General features: G+C 35.9%; 1 protein-coding gene across 4 annotated transcripts in view; it reads left to right on the top strand.

The window, feature by feature from the left end:
• Positions 1-17,093, top strand: part of BBS9 (Bardet-Biedl syndrome 9) — a 298,489-nt gene that overhangs the window by 35,681 nt on the left and 245,715 nt on the right. For all 4 annotated transcript variants that reach the window (XM_032105273.1, XM_032105262.1, XM_032105289.1 and 1 more), the window contains one exon: positions 1,260-1,389. In XM_032105273.1, the coding sequence (XP_031961164.1) occupies positions 1,260-1,389 (130 nt within the window). The remainder of the gene's footprint in view (positions 1-1,259; positions 1,390-17,093) is intronic.

The raw sequence follows: 17,093 nt of genomic DNA, 5'->3' as shown, positions 1-17,093 counted from the left end.
CCTTATCTTGGTTGCTTTTAGAACTAAAAGTTGTTTGTTTATTTTTTTTTTCCCCCACTAAATAAATATATTTTTCCGAATAAGCAGATGGGGCATTGTGCAGCCTGGTCTAGTGGGAGGTGTCCCTGCCCATGGCATTTAGGTTAGATATTAGGAAGAAATTCTTTACTGTGAGGGTGGTGAGACACTGGAACAGGTTGCCCCAGCCCTGGCAGTGTTGAAAGCCAGGTTGGATAAGGCCTTGAGTGACCTGGTCTAATGGGAGGTGTCCCTGCCCTTGGTAATGGGGGTTGGGACTAGATGGTCTTTAAGGTCCGTTCTAACCCGAGCCATTCTATGATTCTGTATTTCTATGATTTGTAGAAAGGATGTGAAATTGGAGCTCTCTTTTTGAACCGGGCAAGTTTATTTCAAATGTTACTTTTTGTGAAGTGCCATAATTTTTAGAATCTAAATATTTTCTTATCACCAAATTGAGGTACTTGTCTAGTGCCCAGGCTATCAGAGCAACAAACACAGAAGAATGACAGTCTTTGGAAGAATAAACTAGTGTTTGAGGACCTTCTATTTGAGAACCTTTTGATTTATGACCTTCTGATATTTACAGATTCTTAAAAAAAAATCAAAGTTTATTGTTACTACATTGGTGGAAACAACTTGGTTAGATACTTGGTTATAAATACAGACTCTTAATACCTATTCTCTTTTAATGTTTAAAAAAAATCTCATAAATTTTTGACACTGTGTCTCCTTTTGAACTTAAAATACCATTTTAGTCTTTATAAATTTGATCTTATCAATTTTCACATATTATACTTTCTGATTTGAATTATACTGTAAATAAACCCTATCAATGCATAGACATTTAATTGGTATTGACAAGTTAATGAATTAATGAATAGTGTAAGTAGCAGATATATTAATCAATGTGTATTTTGTCATATTTATCTTGGCATGCCAGCATAGCCATTATGAGTTTTTGTTTGTCATGTTTTAAATTACCAAACATGGCTGGCCAGAACCTTGGAAAGTTGTGGCATATATTGTGTAATATGCAATTGAAATTGGTATCCATAATTAATTACATATGTCCTTGGTTAGTGTCAATGTAACTTTCCTATCTTTTGACACTTTATATTAAATTAATTTATAATAACTAATGGCTTAAAAATAAAAGAAAACTATATAAGCCTCGAAGAAAAGTTCTGGCTTTTGAAAAAATCTTTCAACCTAAATTTTTTTTTTTAATCTTTGAACAGTGCAAGAAGGAACAATAAACACTTTAATTGCAAACCACAGTAAAATGTTGAATGTTTATCAAGATGTTACATTGAAATGGGCCACTCAACTTCCCTGCATTCCTGTCTCAGTAAAAGTAGCGAATTTTCAGTAAGTAACTTGTTAAAGTTTACTTTTTACTTAGATTAATCTCTGGTTGTGTAATTTGCTTCTAGATCCTAAAAAATAATTCTGAGGTATGTAACAAGGTAACTTTTAAAAGGAAAATTCTAAGTGTTGTTCCTTTGTTTTGTAAAATGTTGATTTCATTAATGAGTGTACTAGAACAATACTAGATTGCTCTATTGTGCTTTAGGTTTTGTGTTTTTCTTGAGTGAGGTTTGAACCTGGAGTCTCATAGCTCCAGTCCAGTAGCTTCTTCTGCAAAAGAATGAAAAGTGTGGTTGTGCAATCTGGCAAGGACCTTCCCTGAGATGGGAAAATAGGGAATCTCACTGAAAATCTGTTCTTCATTAAGCATTTAAGAGCATATGCATTCCAGAGATTATTTATTGGAACGGATTATTAAAATCCAATGTTAAATTAAGGAAATTAAGGAATTGTTTAAATTGCCCAGGGCTGCACTGCAACAGACCAAAACTTTTTGTAAAAGAACCATAAGACAGATCAGGAAAAAACTGTTTGGGTGGGGGATTGGGCGAAGAGAAGCTAGGACATGTTTAAAACTTGCACCAAGACTGTAACTGAAATAAGCAAACTACAGAAAGGTTCAGCCAGTTTTTTATACAATTGAATTTTGCCTGTACTGTGTGCCCTGTAGGTTACGGACGGGCTGGACGGGACGGTCGGAGACGAGAGATCTCTATAGGCAGATCTTGGGACATTCGGTTTATTGCAAAGGGCGTGGGTATAGGGGCACTGCTCAGAGCTGCTAGGCTCAGCTCGGAGCAGGCCCAAGAGAGCAAGAGAGTAAGCGGGTAAGAGAGAGAGAGAGAGAGTGTAAGAGTGTGCGAAGAGTAAGAGAGGAATGGAATAGAATAGAATGGTGAAGTCCTGGTTACAATACAATAAATCATCTTCTGTACTGAATATTCTAATTGTCACTAGCCAATCTAATACAAGATACAAATCCTATAGCGTTTACATACAGCCTATAAGAGTTCTTATATTACCATAGAGTGTTACATCTTAACTTCTAAAAACTACTCTTTGGACCCCTTCTGCTGAGCTAGTAGGGTCTGCTCTGACCCTTGGACCTGCCTGCAAGCAGAGGGCGTTGTTCAATCAAGAGGGGATTACCTTCAGTCGGCCATACTATTGTTTTCCAGTTGTTCAGTAACTCAGACTTGGTATTTCAAAAGTGGCTTTCATTTCGATGTTGCCTGTAGTTTTCATATTCCCAAAATCTTTTGTCAGGCAATCATATTTATAACGCTTTCCTGTTTCATCTTCCCCAACAGTGCCCCCAGAGCTGGGCTGGGTGCTGGTTGCCCAGTGCCTATGACCATAGAGGATGCAGTAGGAGTATCCTTGTCACATTAATCTTCTGATCCCCAGCAGGCTGGTGGCTGCTGGGCCAACATACGCTGGATTGCTAAACACTTGACCATAAACCCAGCATTTTACCTCCAAACTAATGGAAATACAACATCTGACTAAGTAGCTTTAGTGACTTGTGCAGAGTAATCTGAGGGATATTTGTGTTTTGTTTGTTACTAATAGATACCTATTTTTTTTAAAATTATTCATCGTTTATTTTTTTCTTAGACTCTGGAGAGAGTTGGGCTGGCTTTCATCCATCAGGTCTTAACAAGTGAAATATAATGAACAGTCTCACTGGGCCACTTAGTATAACCCAGAAGTTAATTATGCAGGATACGACAGTAGAGCTTTTGAAGTATGGGAAAAATATTTGCTTTACAAAAATTTGAAAAAAACCATTGATTTTTACAACAACAGGTTGTACTAACATTTGTATATACAATTACTTGTTTGGAAACTCATTATATTGAATCATCTGTTTCAATAATTTGTCTAAAATGTTTATGCAGATTCTGCCTGTTCCCTGTGAACTTCAACACTCAGAAGTTTGATATTAGGGAGAAATTCGAGAGCCTAAATCTGTCCCAGCTCAGTTTGCTAGCTAGATTCTGAATTCCCACAGAGCTACTAATGCCAGGGTTTGACTTGGGGTTGTGTTCTTTAGCAGGTAGAGAGACAGCAATATAGTTATGCAGACCTCTGTATAGAGGTACTGATAAATGAAGGAACATCTGTGTGCCTACACCCAGTGGCCTGAAAGGCAGGAAGAGGTCCAGGGCTGTGCGTTTCTGAGCTATGCTTTTGTCTGTCTATTGAAAAATATGCAGTATGCTTGTACTTCCTTCTGGCATTAAAAAAAGAAAACATGAGCTAAACAGCTAAACTGTAGTAAAGCTTGTAGAGATAGTAATTTGGCTTAAACAGGGCATATGTGTTTGTTTTGGTGTTTCTTAAAAATAATTTGAAAGGGAGTTCTTTGTGAGTCAATGTGATAATGATTTTCTTGTACTCAAGAGAGACCTCAGTCTTAGTTGGGGCCTCTGAGCACAGCACTAGTGTAACATAAATAATATTAAGGACTTTAATAAGCATAAAGTTGTTAATCCTACACTGCTGAAAGACTGAAGGGCCTTAAATATGATGTATGCCAATTAATTACTTTTTTCACTTTTAAAACAATAATACTTACAAAGCAAATAGAGCATTCTGAAAGCAGCTGTCTCTACAGTTCAGACATATTCATTTGTATTTTCTCCTTGGCATAATGTCTGTTACTTCTAAGATGTAACTCTGCCTTGCTGGATAAGAAAAGCCCTATTAGAAGCTATTTTATGTAAATCCCTTGTGGCAGAAGTAGTGATTGCCTCACAAAAGCAGCTTGTGATTCTAGTGTATGCCCCTCCTTATTATTTATGAATTGATTTTTCCCCTTAAAATAACGTGAAACACATTATTTCTCTATTGCAATACCAGTATGTAAATAAAGATAATTTACTACAACATTTGGGATTAAATTCCAGTACAAACTGCTTGATTTCCATCACATTTTCAGAAACATGGAAGGAAAAATAGAATCAAAGACAAGCGGTTACTTAGAACATCTTTAGATACTGCACTCTAAAAGTTATGTATTTTTAAGCTGTTAAATGATACTTTTTTGCCTGCTGTTAAAACCTGAATGCTCTCTGTCAGGAAATTGCAAATTTGCTATAAAAGTTTGTGATCAGAAACTTGAACTGTAGGCAAAATTTTGAGAGTTTATCTTATTCTGGGTTTTACCCGAATGTCTTTATAACTAGTCTGAACTGGAAGTTCAGTTCTCGTCATTGTTATAGAAGTTTGTCCCTTATTTTGTTGAAAGTTTATATTCTAGTTCTGTTAATGTATATTAATCACAGTTTCTGACATATTTTTAATGTCAAGGGCCCTCCTACATACTTAGCACTGCCTGGATTGCTTCAGAAGTGTAACCACTTACACTGACAATTTCAATTAATTTAAACTACTTAGATCTCTGTCTCAGTACAAATTTATCTTCCCATGGATAAGGCTGCTTAAACAGTTATATTTTTGCTTGTCCTGTGTTGTTATCCTTCAAGTTATGGCTGTGCAAACACATTCTCACCGAAGCTGAAACTCTTGAAGAAAATGGTTTAGGTGTTCTGCCTGAGTTGATTAAAAAACCCCAAACATCCCCCCACCAAATCCACAAACAGCCCCTCCCAAACCTTTCTAGAGTGGTTTGAAGAGAAGCTTTCCATATACTGCAAATCTAGGAAAGTTACAGAAAGGAATGACAAGAATTCCTACTCTGCTCAAAATTTCAGTTGAAATGGTAGTTGCAAGCAGCAGTATTTGCTTGGTATCCATCATGATTTTGTAAGTATCTTCATAGCATTGACTTTAAAGTCCATTCCCTTTTTTCCTGCCCTTGAGTTTCCATTTTTCTGTTTCATGAGAAACCTCTTCTCTAAGATCTTCTTTGTACCTCCACATCTCCTTTGAAAAGAAGTTTCATGAGCACTATCTCTTACACTTATGGATTATAAATTCTATGAATTTGTCACTGGTTGATGCTTCTTGAGATTGTGTTAAGATTTCTCTCTCTCTGTCTCTTTCTTCTCACTTTTTGTGAGCCCATCACAAGCTATATTTGTTTTTCTGTGTCTGAATTATTCTGTCTCCATATGCTTGACCATAAAAGGTCATTGGAGTACATTGTAAGACTTAAGACAACTACTTTTCTGTTTATTTGGCACTTGGCAGAGCTGTTTCTAAGAGTACATCTTTTAATGACTGATAGATTGCACTGAGTATTAATTACTCTGTCCTGGTTGGCCTGAAACTAGAACACTATGTTAAGGTGCATTCAGTCTGAAGCAAAATACCTTGTGTTGTCAGCCTCTGGGCTATTTCTGTCACAAACATCTGAAATGCCAGTGTGGGTTAAAACACATAGATTATTATATATACACATATATAGATTTTGGATGTAGTCTCAGGAAAGGGCTTTCTGTTTTGATTACTACCAAGTTATGAACCTGTGTTTTGCCATAGGAAAGCATGAAACCTTTAAATTGGGGACTTTTTTTTCTTCTCAACCTTTTTAAAGTTCACTACTCTCCACTTTACTGCTTGGTTTTGTTTGTATACAATCTTCAAGTTTTATCTGATAAGCCTGTGAATGCTAAAAGGTAGCCTGACTTTTTTCTTTTAAAGAGAAGCGGACTGCAAACTTGCTCAAATACCTCTTTTCTTCAAATCAGTGTTTCATGATGTCTTTAATTTTGATTATTTGTGCTTTTGTCTGTCCACCAAGAAATTAAGTCTGGTGGTATCCATACCACAAAAAAAGTTGATTTCATGATGTGGAATTCTAACAGGAAGCCAACCTCAGAGTTTAGGGAATGTGTTGTGGGAAAGATATTTCTTCCCTCTCTATTCTACTGGAGACTCTTACTACTTTAGGCACCGGTTTATCAGCAAACCTAATGTTTGAATGAAGGATGTTTTCCCCTTCAGCCACATTAGAATTTAGTTAGTAATACTCAAAAGAAAAAATTTAGAGCCACTGTAGTGAGGCAGAGATTTGTGAATTTGTGTTTGGTGTTCTGAATATGGCAAATTGTGATTTAATTTCACACATTTGTGATACATTACTTCAAAACTTGTGGCTTTATAGAGTCAGTTGTGCAGACTGTTGCCTTGTGTGGGGCCAGGAGTTGGACTTGATGATCCTTGTGTGTCCCTTCCAACTCAGCATATTCTGTGATTCTGTAGTACTTGTCCAAAGGTTATTGGATGCTTTGCATATGTAGTGCCTCATATTTTTAGGAGCTACATCTAGGAATTCGAATACAATTAGAATTTTCTTTTGTGACCATTTGTATGTACCTCTCTCTCTGTGAGCAGAGGAACTGTTCTTCATGGAAGAAAGATTCTTGAAACAAGTAACCCACATAATGATGCATGTGCCTTGTAAAATGTGAAGTTACTTTTATTACCAGGGGTTGACAGGTATGGACAAGTTGGTGAAAGTAGCTAGAATATTTGCTTTCACTCCCATTTATTTGACAGATAAATATCATTTTACTTGGTAATGGAACAGTGTGTTTTCTGAAGAGGAAATATAAGGTCTGGAAAGGGTTTTTTATGCGGAAGTAATTTATCACCTCCAAAGAATTAGAATTTCTGAGTTTCTTAAAATATTAAATTTCCAGGACTCAACCTTTTATCTTGATTTAAGCTAGTAAATAGATTTTCACTATTTGACAAGGGGGAAAAGAATTTATTTTTTAAACAAAAGTAACTGTTGAAAAGTCAGGAAATAAAGTAGACTTTATATGTTCAAGATGGCAAGCAAGGTTACTTAGCAAGCTTTATCCACACTTCGACTCTTTATGAACTTCAAGTTTGACTAGATTTATTTGGAGGAGTGATCCCATAAATATATCACAGGGTCCCACTGAATCACCACTGATTCTGTTTTGCTCAGTTTGCAATCAAGAAGTGATTTCTTTCTATGAGTTGCTAGCACTCCAACTAGCTATGGTGTTTGAAATTTACTGAGGTAATTTTTTGTTGTAGCTTCTCCAGGTATGATCACTGCAGTCGGGATCATGCCTGAACTCCTAACATTGGTATATGAACCATGAGCCCATTATGACTGTGTCACATAGTAATATATTAATCAGCCATCTCTTAAAACCAGCTACCCATAGGCTGTTGGTTTTCGTTTTTTGATGTATGCAGTTCCGTATTTGATTTTGCTGAATTAGAGACTTAAATTTATTACTTTAAAGTTGCATTGTGTAGGCTGAGATGCAGAAAATACTGCGGCTTACTGAATCACTGCAAGATTATTGATTTAAGTTGCTATAGTAAGGTCCAATTTTCTTACTACTTATAAGACAAAATAAAGTGAATCATTACATCTAAAATTTGTCATGTTGTTCTTGTATGAGTCTCTCCCCTTGCATAAATAATAAAGAAGCAGAGACTAATTTGACTAATGAAGGAACTGAGATTTAATTTTCTGTGTAATCATGTTAATAAGTCTTCGAATATTGTATTGTCCCATGTGTGCTGATAGCCAGGACTACTGCACTTTCCTGTCTCTCAGGATATCCCCACTTGTGTTACAGTTACACAGGTGCATTGCAAAAGAGTATTTTACAATATTTTAACATACAAGTTAGTTTTAAAAACAGTGACTTCTAATTTACTAAAACAATAATTTCTTGCTATGTACTGAGTTACCATTTTACTCCTACTCTGCTAAAAATGATTCACTAAAATGACGAGTGCCTGCAGAAAAATTCCCAGTGCTTTAACCCTGGGTGTGAAAGAATATGTGAGGAAGGGTTGTGTGGGTTTTATGACTTAGTACCTTACTGTATGTTACAGTACTCTGTTCCTATCCAGTCTCTTCCCATTAGTCTGTAGCTTGACTGCAAGGCTGAGAATTATGGGTCTGGTGACTCAGACAAGTAGAGATGGTCCCTACACCACCTCCAATGCACTTGAAGCATAAGCCAAATGACATGTGCTGCTGCACTTCAGCATTGCCCATCAGTTTGCATTTTGAAGGAGAACACTGCTGAAAGAGATATTCATTGTGTTTATTGCATTTAAAACCAGTCCCATCTTTACCACAGTATCAAACAATAAAGATTTTTAGTTATTGCAGCAAATGGAGAGAATCACCTTTCTTCCTTTTTGAAAAATGTTTGCTACAATGCTCCCTTTGGATTTTCTGATTTATTAGTACTTTATAATATTAGAATGATTGGTAAGATATGTGTGGTTTGTATGCTTAGTGGTCTAATGAGGTTTGAAGTCCCTGTAGACTGTTGTTCACTGGCTTCATAGAACAAGACGTGTGTGTGAGTAATAGCTTGAGCCTGACATTGTTAACATGCTTGTAACTTCATGACACTTTATCTGAATAAAATTATATAAAAATTCTCTAATTCAGCAACCGGTCTCCTTAAAGAAGAGAACATAAACTAGGGTTTAAATTCTTTGTTTTGAAAGAGGATTAATTCCCAGATTTGAACTCATATGTAGCCCAACAGACTGATGAATTTAATTTAAATGAGGTAGGTGAATCAAAAGATTGGAGTTCAGAATTCTGGTATATAGCCATTGGTTGAAAATGTGCTTTTATGAAATTTTAGCTTCCAATATTTTAAAAAGAATATTAAAATCTGCGATCAATTTGTAAGTGAGAAAGTATTGGCCTGGTCCAATCATGAACTTGAAATTAAAACTTTATTTCTGGCACAGAATTGTAGTATGTTGGGTGGTTGAATGAACGTGCTCTATGTAGCTGGGCTCTCCAAACAGTAGAAAAGGAATGGGAACTGAATTTAACTGGAAAAAGCATGGAGAAATATTGTAGTTGAATTAAGTGTATAAGGTGTAAAAGTGCAACCACATATATGGTAATAGTGGATGGAGTCAAAATAAAACTCCCCTCATTGAATTTTTTAGCTGTCCAGATGCTTGAAAATACTTTGTTCTTCATTGTAGCCCATCTGTTATTCCTTATTATAACTGACATCACCACAGCTACCGCAACTTTTAAAGAATCACCGTATAAAAATGGCAAAACTTACATATAAACCCAGCAAAACTTAGCACTTATTACACAGTTTTATGGAAGGAAAACTGCAGGAATCAGACTTTATAGTTTGTTGAAAGATTTTCCCTTTCTGTATAGTAGTACTGTAATAGAAGCAATGCCAGTTATGACGCACAGTATGAACTGTTCAGTTATATACATGTATATATATAAATTTTTATTTGAGTGTTCTGTAAGAATGTTGCCTGATCTGAGAAGTTAAATGCAGAGAAATCTAGAATCTTTAACATAATACTTAACATAATTGCATTTTAAGGAAAAAAAAAAAGATTGCATCTGTTTTCCTCATTGCTGATTTGCCACTGGATTTTTGAGACATGGCAGTAGAAAATATGAGCCTTTTCAAAGGCCTTTTGAAGAGATAAATTTAATCTATGTATCTTAGCCACAAAATATGAATGTGACTGCATTTCTTTTACTTTAGTAGGATTCTAATCCTGAAAGAGACATAGATGTGCCATGTACTATGTCCAGCATATACTGTGATTCAGGACTGGCCTTTCTAGTAAGACAGCTTTAAATGGTGTTTACTCTATGATGTTAAGCACATGCCCATATTGCCAGTTCTCCTAATTTTATTGCATGTCACTTACTTGCTTTTTCAAAAAACCTACTTTTTACAGTCATATGACTTTGTAAAGGTTTTAACTTCAGAATAACATTTAAAATATTCCTACCTTCATGGTTCTAAAGAAAACATTAAAAGTGAAAATTCTCAAGAACCAGAATGCAAGTAACTCCCCCTCCAGTATTTTAAATAAGATCCTTGCTTTTAAACAAATATCATGGGTTTTTTTGGCTAACCCAGTATTTCTCTGTTCCAGTTGTTGTGACAGAGTGGGATATAAGGTTCTGAACTCTCAGTCTTGGAGCTGGTTATTGAGCAGTTGGCTGGAGTTTATGGACATATTCTGACACTCTACCCGTGAAAGTGCTGGACATCTTGTTTGAAAAACAGTTTTATGAAAAATTTCAGTCTGTTGATTTTGAATGTTTTCATTATTATGCTGTTAACATGAAAGACTTTTTTGTACAAGGAGGAGCACTTGGGACATTTATGTCTAGCTGTGGAGCTGAGAGGCAGCAAGCAGTGCAAGTGCTAGAGATGTTTTGAAAAAGCAGCTTTGTTCTTTACAAGACAGGGTGAGGGGACAATTATAAATATTGTTAAAAGTAATAGTGTACACACTTATTCCTTACTGAAATGCTGGAGAATTTTGAAACTTGCAGGCAGCTGTGAGGAAAAAGAGATGTAAACTAATTTGAGTTGAGTGCTTTAAAAGTTATGTAATTCCTCAAACTTTCAGAATAAATCTGTTTTAAAGACACATTATGGTTATTCTTGTTAACCTCTTATAATCTGTGCATAGTCTAATTTTCCTTGTGTACCTCCCAATACTATCTTATATGAAGCCAACAATTAAGAATAAGCTTTATCTAAAATGATAAATTTACCAGGAGTAGATTTTATCAGCGAAGCTCCTTGCATCTCTTTTATGTTGGAAGCAGAGATACTAGAGGTCTCTCCAGCTTGCTTGACACGATATGGACTCTAACCACTATCTTGAAGTGGGAGAAGAGCAGGCTTAGTGGAAGAATAAACTTTTGAGGCTCTCCATATTCTAAATTCATGTGGCATAGCTGTTAGTACAGCCTTTGAAAGCTGTTGTATACCTGTCTGCTAGTGGGGGAACTTGGCCTTGAAACATATTTTAGATTTCACATGAAGGAAGTGCAAATGCAGAAATATGCCCTAAGAGAGAATGGAGCATGGAGATGCTTTAAGTGTGTCACAGTTGGTCTTAATTTTTTTCTTGTTGCTAATGCTGGTACTGTCATAGAGAAATCACAATGTAATTTCCCTTGTTTCTTATTATTTAGAGCTCTGACATAGAGGCTGCACTCTTACTTAAAGTAATCAGATTTGCTTGTCAGTCCTCATGTTCATTTTCAATTCAGCTAATGCCACTAAGTTTCTTAGATATGGAACTGTGGTAATACAAAATGCAATGTGTAAATTATGAACTTTTCCTTGAATACATTATACTTCATTTCTCTTTTTTTTTTTTTTTTTTTGCATAGAGCAAGATCATATATTTCTGGAGGCCTGTGTCATCACTCTGAATATTATGTTTTTATTCTACTTTTTGACAAATACTAATTTTACTTTAAAACTGCATTTTGTACAGCTGTCTGCTTTAATTTTTAAATAAAACTTTTGTTGCTTTTGAAATAGTTTTGATTTTATATCTAAAACAACAAGAAACCAAGTTGGTTAATCCTTCAGATAAAAGTTTACATTTTGTATGCAAGATGTAGTATGAGCTTAAATTTCATGCGTAGCCTGACTCTGTTAGCATGTAATGTGTGTGTGTGTCCCCTACCTGGAGGGACCAGAAGGTTATCTCGTGCAGGGATATCTGTTCCAGAGCATACATTGTTAAATATTAGCTTGGTAAGATTCCCTTGTGTCAAGGGAATAACTGTTAAGCTGTTATACTAACCCTGGTAAAAAACCCCCACACCTGCTTCACATAATGTGACGTGGTACTCTCAGGGCTCACCTGTGTGAAAGCTCTGCTGCCCCGCAGGTGGCAGTAGCGCTCTGGCAGAAAGGACCCCCGACCTAAACTTCTCTGAGTAGTACTTGGTTTTAACTTGGCAGTGAAAGTAAAAACAGTCAATTTCCTTTTTTTTTTTTTTTTTCTTTTTTTCCTTCTTTTGTTTTGTATGATGGAAAATACTCCTTTTTATTTGGTTGCTGGATGGCATTTTAGGCAAAGAGTCTCTTTTGAAGAGAAAACTATACAAGGAGGACTTCAAAAGCTAATGCCTGGTCAGTTTGTCCTGAAGTAAGGTGCTGGCTAGTTTGTTGTTTTGCTGTGTAGTGCCACCATGTAAAGCTGCTAGTGGAAATGTCTTCGCTCACAAGTAGGGAGCAAAAGTACCCATATAAGACCTGAAAGGTGGAGAGTTCTTCAGGCATTTAAAATGGCCACGTTCAGGTTTTACTCAGTTCTGGCTCTCTGCATTTCAGCGTTTATAAGAGGGGATAAATGTTGGCCAGTTGTTCTAGTCATAACTTCTATTTTTTTTAACCTCTTTTCCATTTGTTCTCAAGATGAAATCATGTTTCACTTCCCTCTTCTTCTTGCATGTATTTCATAATTTTTTAAACGAAATTTGTATCTTATATTCTTAAGTTCAGCCATCCTAAGGTATCATAGAAATGGGAAGGATGAAGAATGCTTTTCTGCAAAGCAGCCACTTAATGCTGTTCAATATAATTATATATTGTTAAACAATTATATTTGAGCACTATATTTACATTATTTGTTTGCATGCCCACTGCAGAGTGTGCAAAGTATGTTAAATATAAAATAAAAAGTCTTAAAAGAGTTTTAATTTTTGAGAGCAATTAGATTGTCTGTTTTCATGTGTAATAGCAGAATGGGGAAGGCTTACACGTACAAGCATTACTTCTAATGTAAGTTGAACCAAGATTTTTTTACTGAGGAAAGCATTTTAAAGAATCCTGAGAGTGCTCCATGGATATGCAGAACAGTTAGGAATCAGTAATATCAGGGCATTGAGTCACCCTGGATGTACTTTGACTATTCAGCTGTGGGTGTACTTCAGATTTTGGAGTACGTATTTAATAAGAGTAAGATGGGCTTTTTACTTTTATTCCCATTAGTTCATGTTAGAAAATTCTTATAGTTATCTACTCCTAGTCTGATCTTCCTTCAGTGTTTTATCAAATACTTCACATAGTTACAGCTTCAAATGACACTGAAATGGTAGTGAACTTAGAATAATTTAGGTTTTCCAAAGCACTAAACTAGAAAGTCCTATTGAGGTATGCTCTTGCCTATAATTACCTCAAAGGGTGATAAAATGAGAGGAATGGATTCAAAATGATTGAGCACAATTCCAGGAATTAGTTTCCTAATTTAGTAGTTTTTAAATAATACATTATCGATAAGGAACAGAAGGTGGTATTGCAGAGAATCTTGTTTTCTGAAATGGTTGGTATGACTAACAGCAATTATGACTGCTTCTGAAATTGAAGTAGAAATTTTATGAGCTATTATAAATATAAATAATTAAAGCTGTAAATGGTGTCAATAACCAGACCTTGTTCTAAGAGTTGTCCGAAACTTAGCATGTGTCATTCAAATAGAACTCAGAACTACAGATTCAACTTCTAAATCAATTGTTTGAGTGATCAGTTTGGTATTATATAACTGGAAACATGCAAAGCATTTTAATTTCTTCAAGAACTATGTTGTGAGCAATTTGTTTAGTAAGAGAAACATACAAAAAGCATATGCCATTATTATTAACCAGAATCCAATAAAAGATAGTCTTTCAAATTATTACCATATGTGTGCAGGAGCTGCTTCGTACTGTAAAGTTATTTTAGATATCAGAATAATTTGTTTTATACTTTGAGTTCCTCACTGTTAAAATGTCCCCTTAGATTTACTATTACTCTGACTATTGTGTGATACATAGTAAAAAAAATAGCTTACAATAAAAGAAATTTAACAAGAAATTGAAATTCCAGATTGTATGCAAAATGTGCCAAATGAAGTAATGGTATTTGCAGGGATATTGTGTGAGAGCAGTAGCTGTGAGGAAACTACTGTAAAACTGTTAAATATGCTTCCTTTCCCCCAGCTGTCCTTAACTACTGTTAAAAAAAGATTGAGAAAATAACGCAATTTTGACTGGCTGACAAACATTCCAACAGAGAAATGAATGTATTATAAAAGAATATATTAGAACTGCTTGCCCATATTTTCCTTATTGCTTCTATTGATATGCAAATTCATGGACAGCTTTTAAGTAGGAAAGATTACTACAAAAGGCTTTTTTATACTTCTGTATGTTTCATGTTGAACAATCTTCTTGGGACCCAGCAGAACACTAACTGAAGCAAAGGCAAAGTATAATTTGTAATGCTGTTTTCTTAAAGTGATGCTTTTGTCTCTGAGATAGTGCAGACTTCAAGGATGTCATGACTATTGGGAAAGTTGGTTGAAATGAGTTCATTTTAAGGTGGAGTTTCTGAATGTGCATTCTGTAATGCTGACATAAACTCAGAAGTTAAGCAAAGTATAATGTACATAGGTAAATCACCTCATTGATTTAAATTTATCTCATTTGATAGACTGATTAGCTGCAGATGACTGCCAGCTTAATTGTATATAGGAAGGACTGTATTTTCAAACTACTTTTGAATGTATTATGCCTTAGTAGTATATCATCAAAGATTTATTGCTAACTCTGTAGCTATATTTCTTCATGCTCTTTTGATTTACATTCAGATGTCCTCATGGAACTTTCCTTATTAGATTAACAGATGCAAAACTTTGGGAAAAAGTTTTAAGATGGTCCAAAGCCGTTGCCGGGCAATTCTAGAAATTGTCTTGTTTTCAGAAGTTTTCTTTCTCCAGTTGTGGAAAAAGCTCCTGATGCTATTTCTCTTGTTGTAGCCCTTTTTTTGTAAATAAAAAAAAAAAAAAAAGAAAAGAAAAAAAAGGTTGTTTTTTTTTTTTGTAATTTGATAGCAAAGTGTGGAGCAGTATATTTAGTAGCATGGTAATATCTGCCTCAACAATGCTCCATTTTTGAAGACTTTGCCGCACCCCTGACTGTCGGGGTCCCTTCCTCCTGCCATGTAGCCCTGGGAGAGCGGCCCTGGGAGGGGAGACACGGGGTTTCCGTGCCCCTGGTCAGCCTCGTTCCCCCTTGGTTGTTTTGTGTTCCCCTGCGCGGGCAGGGATCCTCGGGTCCCGTGATTGAGCAGTTCCTCGGCGGAGCCCCGGCCATGCGGCTGGAGAAATAAACATCTCTGAAACATCTACCAAGAATCTGGCCATAGATATTTCTTTTCCACGGGCCTCGTTGACTGATACACGTGTTGCAGTATCTGCACTGTAACACCTGACTAATATGGCAAAGCTCCTTGCAAGTGTTTGTCAGGTGTTAACAAAAATCCTCTACATTAGACGTTATTTGCATACCTTACTTAAGATTGTGTTGTGGTGCCAAGTATTCGTAATAGTCTGTCTCCTAGCGTTGTTCATACTGAGAGCTCAGGGTTAGCCCAATGTATTTGTTTCATGTGCCATCCAAAACTCTGTAAATGTAGGACAGATTTGTGTTGTACAGAGCTTTTTGGGTATAAGAAAATTAGGATGAACGGTTCTGCATGTTATTCAAACAACAGACCCTATCCTGAGCAAGGAAACTAACTATAGTCAACAACAAATATTCAAGTAGTGAGAGAAACCAGGACTCATGCTTAGTTCCAGTTCCTGCTGATAGTTTACAGTTTGTCAAAAAATCCCTTTAGGATGCTGTGACCCAAGCTCACAGGTCACAAAAAAGTCATGACATTCACAAGATGGCTGCTAACACGGGTGCTGGATATATAAGTTGAAAATCAGTGTTCAGTCTTCCACTTTCTTTTCTTCAGGTATTTGTTGGGGGAGTCTTGGCATCTGCAGCCTTATGGTGTTCACAAAGACAGCTTCCTATTACAGTTTTTGTAGCGAATGCTAAAAAAATGCATGTTAAAAATTGCAGTGATGGTTAAAAATTTCTGTGGCAGTAAGCAGTAGTCCCCAAAAAGAAGACTGTTTCTGTTTAAGATGGACTTGTGTAGTAGGTAAGGGGAACATTGTATTTGAGCCCTTTTGTGTGTGTTCTGTTCCAGAAGGCAGTTCAGATTTGCATGTTCCAGCTTCAGTGAAGGGCTGACTGGAGGTACCTGTTGTCCAAAATAACCTCACAAGCAGTTTCCGTACATTCATGGTTCAACAAGGAAATTTATTTCTTTCACTGAGTAACAACTGCATTCTGTGGAAAGAGAAAGCTCAAACTTACCTACAGCAATTACTTATTTGTATAGTGCCCAGTAGGGTCTTCATTCCTGTGTGCAGTTATAACTGTACAGGGTTCAGATGATCTCAGTTACAGCACAGTTTTTCCAGCTTATTTGATTGCAGCTGTAAAATCTCCACTAGGATTGTGGCCTTAGTGTGCTATAAAAAGACATTTTGAACAGTACAATTGGATCTTCAGTGATCAAAATTAATCTGTGACATCTGTTGGCTTTCATAATTAGTATTACCATGGAAAATTTTGGATTGAGGTTTCCTATCTGTGTGTTCTGGAGCCATGCTACAAGACCATGTAGGAAACCAGAGAGCATTCTATTTCTTTTATATAGCTACCTGCCTTTTAATGAGTATTGTACTAGAGGAGGCATTTGAAAGGTATCAGTGTGTGTAAGTTAAAAGAATTTTTGTTAATTCTATATGAATTATAGCTTGAACACTTCTATAAATGCAGTATTTTATGAGGATTTAATTAGTGGGATAGTGAATTAGGCCTTCTTGTCCAAATCACTTTTTATATCTAAGAATTAAATTTGATCTATCTTTGCTTTTTATGGCAGTTGTGTTTGATGCAAAGGCAGTATCTGCTATATGGTATTCTAAGGATGGAATAAGAGCAAGTTACTGGCATGAATGTGAAACGTCGTGGTTATGAAAGTGAATACAGGCTTTTAATTTAATTAAAAGTAGGCATTTTAAAAGATAAAGTGAAAGTTAGCTTTCTCCTAGTATTTGCTGTTAACATCTATGCTGGT

Source organism: Corvus moneduloides, chromosome 1 (assembly GCF_009650955.1).
Source record: "Corvus moneduloides isolate bCorMon1 chromosome 1, bCorMon1.pri, whole genome shotgun sequence".
Taxonomy (NCBI): domain Eukaryota; kingdom Metazoa; phylum Chordata; class Aves; order Passeriformes; family Corvidae; genus Corvus; species Corvus moneduloides.
Note: the sequence above shows the minus strand (reverse complement) of the source record. Positions and strands in the feature narration are given on the sequence as shown.